The sequence below is a fragment of the Otolemur garnettii genome, unplaced genomic scaffold (assembly GCF_000181295.1).
Source record: "Otolemur garnettii isolate 467f Iridium unplaced genomic scaffold, OtoGar3 scaffold00133, whole genome shotgun sequence".
Lineage (NCBI taxonomy): Eukaryota > Metazoa > Chordata > Mammalia > Primates > Galagidae > Otolemur > Otolemur garnettii.
Window position 1 is genome coordinate 2,816,824 of NW_003852528.1, and position 3,335 is coordinate 2,820,158.

Sequence of the window (3,335 nt, forward strand, 5' to 3'; positions counted from 1 at the left end):
GGCACCCAACATTCTACTTTCTCCATGAATCTGACTACTCTCAGTACCTCAAGTAAGTGGGGTCTTAGATTATTTGTCCTCTTGTGACTGGCTTATTTTGCTTAGCATGATGTCTTCGAGGTTCATCCAAGTTCTAGCATTTGTCAGAGGTCCCTCCCTTTTTAGGGTTGAAATATATATATATATATATATATTTATTTTATTATTATTTTTTTAGACAGAATCTCAAGCTGTTGCCCTGGGTAGAGTGCCGTGGCGTCACAGCTCACAGCAACCTCAAACTCTTGGGCTTAAGTGATTCACTTGTCTCAGCCTCCCAAGTAGCTGGGACTACAGGTGCCCACTGGGCCTGGCTATTTTTTGGTTGCAGTTGTCATTGTTGTCTGGCACGCCTGGGCTAGATTCAAACCCAGCAGCTCTGGTGTATGTGACTGGCACCCTAGCCGCTGAGCTGTAGGCACCGAGCCTGGGTTGAATAATATTAATTATGCCACATTTTATTTATCCATTTACCTGTTGATGGACATTTGGGTTGCTTCCACAGTTTAGCTGTTGTGACATGGGAGCTGGGTGCACAGGTATCTCTTCACGACCCCGTTTTCAGCTCTTTTGGGTATATACCCAGGAGGGGAACTGCTGAATCATACAGTAACTTTATGCTTAATTTTTCGAGGACCTGCCATACTGTTGGCTGTAACAGATGCATCACTTGATATTCCCACCCGTGTGCACATTCTTGCCAACACTTACTATTTTCTGTTTATTTAGCAGCCGCCATCGTAATGAGTGTGAGGTGGTTAGATCAACTCTTAAAGGCCTTTTAGCTGGGATTCTGGGATTCCCGTTAGAAGTGTAAGGTATTTGTGGAGGTGTGGGTCAGTTCTGTTCCTGAACAATGAACAATTGTGCTTAGCGGCTTGGGTAGAGTTACAATGGGGGTTCATTTAGTTTGGCTGATCTCTAGTGTTAATGAATGAAGTGCAGAGAGCAGTAGTTATGAAGGGATGCTGTCCTTTCTGTGTGGTAACATTTCCTTTTTATATTCTATCCTTTGAATTTCATTGGTAGAAAAAGGATCTGTTTAATGAGCTGCCTTTGAGTGCTGACTACTCATTTTTACCTTGCGTTTCATTCCTTACATTTGGATAACAAGCTCTCCAGTGAGGATGCGGTGAAGAGAGTCCTAGCTGGAGAGAAGGGGGCTGTGAAAGGAAAGCCTTCAGTGACTTCACAGCCTCAAGAACTGGACAATAAGAATGCGAAAGAGGAGGAGTCCAGGATTCATAAAGATAAAGAGGTGAATTGCAAGTTGCACATACTTGGAAATAGTCTTTTTGTGGTTTAGGTAGAAACATTTATAAATGATACTGGTTTTTGATTCTTTTTTTTTTTTTAGGATAGAAAAAACTCAGAAATAAAAGAGAGAAGTACAAGCAGAGAGCGAAAACAGAAAGAAGAATTGAAAGAAGAAAGCAAACCAAGAGAGAAGGAAAAAGACAAGGAGAAGGCCAAGGAGAACGACAGAGATAGACATAAAGACGCTGAGAGAGACAGACACAGGGAAGGGGAGAGAGAGAAAAGCAAGGGTCGGGCCAAGCAGGAGCGCGAGAGAGACAGAGACAGAGGCAAAGAGTTAGACCGTGAGAAGGAGAGAGAGAAGAAGAGTGAGGGAGGAAAAGAAAAAGAGCGATTGCGGGACAAGGATCGAGACAAGGACCGAGACAAAGGGAGGGACAGGGACAGACGGAGAGTGAGAAATGGGGAGCACTCCCGGGACCTTGACAGGGAGAAGAGCAAAGAGCACGATAAAGTGGAGAGGAAGGTAAAGTCTGGGGCTCCTGCCTTACCTTACAGTGTCTGTCAGCTCTCTGAAGTGGGTGGGTCTTATAATGTGATTAGGAAGCTGGTTTCTTTCCCTTTTTTTTTTTCTTTTTCTTGTGAGACAATCTTGCTCTGTCACCCTGGCTGGAGTGCAGTGGCATTATAATAGCTCACCGCTACCTCCCAACTCCTGAGTTCAAGAGATTCTCTGCCTTGACCTCCTTAATGCTCGGATTGTAGGCCTGAGCTAGGGCGCCCAGCTGGAAACTGGTTTTCTTTTATGCCAATTTAAAATTATGACAATCTTGGTACTTAGTAGAAACCCAAAGAGATTTGAGTTTCCTGCCAGGTGGTTTTTTTTTTTTTCCTTTTGTCCCTTAATAGCAGTTTATTGTTCAATCATTTATTAAGGCATTATGCAGTAAGTTTTCAATCAGTTCCTACTTTGTATCCAGGAAGAATTCTACTGAAACATAAGCACCATGAGAGTGTAAGTACATGAGAGTGTAAGTTGGATTTTTTTACTCTTATGTTCACTGTTGAATTCTCAGCCTAGCAGAGTGTCTGACACACAGTAGGTTCACAATAAACATTTGGTGAAGGAATGAATTAAGAGTCCAGGCGGGCGATGACATCCTTTTCAGATCATGAAACATTGGGTGGAATTGATCAATAGTGGCTTATGAGATCTCTTTTTGCGATGTGGATCTTGGGATATTGGAACATAATTTGGTTAAAGAAGTCAGGAAAAAACGTGAAATGTTTTCTCTTTTTAGAGGTTTTCTCTTTAAATGGTTTCTCTTTTTAGAGGCACTAACCATTAGTGCTTCCCACCAGGCACGTAGAGACAGCAGTGTTCTCAGGGTTTGAGCTGATCTGCCCAGGTTGCCCTTGTCTTCATCTTGCCAGCCGTCTTCAGATTCATTGATTTTCATCTCTCTGCTGTTTGTATGTTTGCCTTTGGGTACTTTTCGACTTTCTGAAAAGTAGAGTAGCCTGTATCTCAGCACTGCAAGGACTATTCACAAGCAGTCTGGGCTGCCTGTGTGGTATCTTTTGGAGCATGGATATTACTGAGTTTATGAAGGGTTAGGGCTACTTTTAAAGTCTTTTAGGCATTAGTGGATAAGTATAATAAAACCTTCATTTATAGTAATTCTAGTTTAATTAAACTTTCAGATAAACATAGGTTTGGCCAGGCAATCTTTTGGTTTCAAACTGTGTTCTCCAAATGTGCAGGTTACTTTTGGACTCTGTTTACATCCCCGCTGTTTTTCCAGATGCCCATTCTTGTGGGTATAGCAGATTGTAGCATCCTGGGAGAATGGTGCGAATCGTGTGGAGGAAGCAGAGGTCTGCAAGGCTCAAGCCCAGCGGCAGGCAGTGGGGAGCAAGGCCTCAGCCGGCCCCCAGCTGTGTTGTTTTGTACATTGCATCTCAGTGTGACTGTCTGGGAGGGGAGTGGGCTCTGCAGGACTGACCCTGCAGGATTCCTGTGGATCAGTCTTTTCTGT

At 43.3% G+C, this 3,335-nt stretch overlaps 1 protein-coding gene across 3 annotated transcripts in view; it reads left to right on the top strand.

The window, feature by feature from the left end:
- The window catches only part of TRAF3IP1 (TRAF3 interacting protein 1), a 90,480-nt gene that overhangs the window by 7,323 nt on the left and 79,822 nt on the right, over positions 1 to 3,335 (top strand). For all 3 annotated transcript variants that reach the window (XM_023518262.1, XM_003798240.2, XM_003798241.2), the window contains exons 4-5: positions 1,154 to 1,297; positions 1,397 to 1,822. In XM_023518262.1, coding sequence (XP_023374030.1) covers positions 1,154 to 1,297; positions 1,397 to 1,822 — 570 coding nt within the window. The remainder of the gene's footprint in view (positions 1 to 1,153; positions 1,298 to 1,396; positions 1,823 to 3,335) is intronic.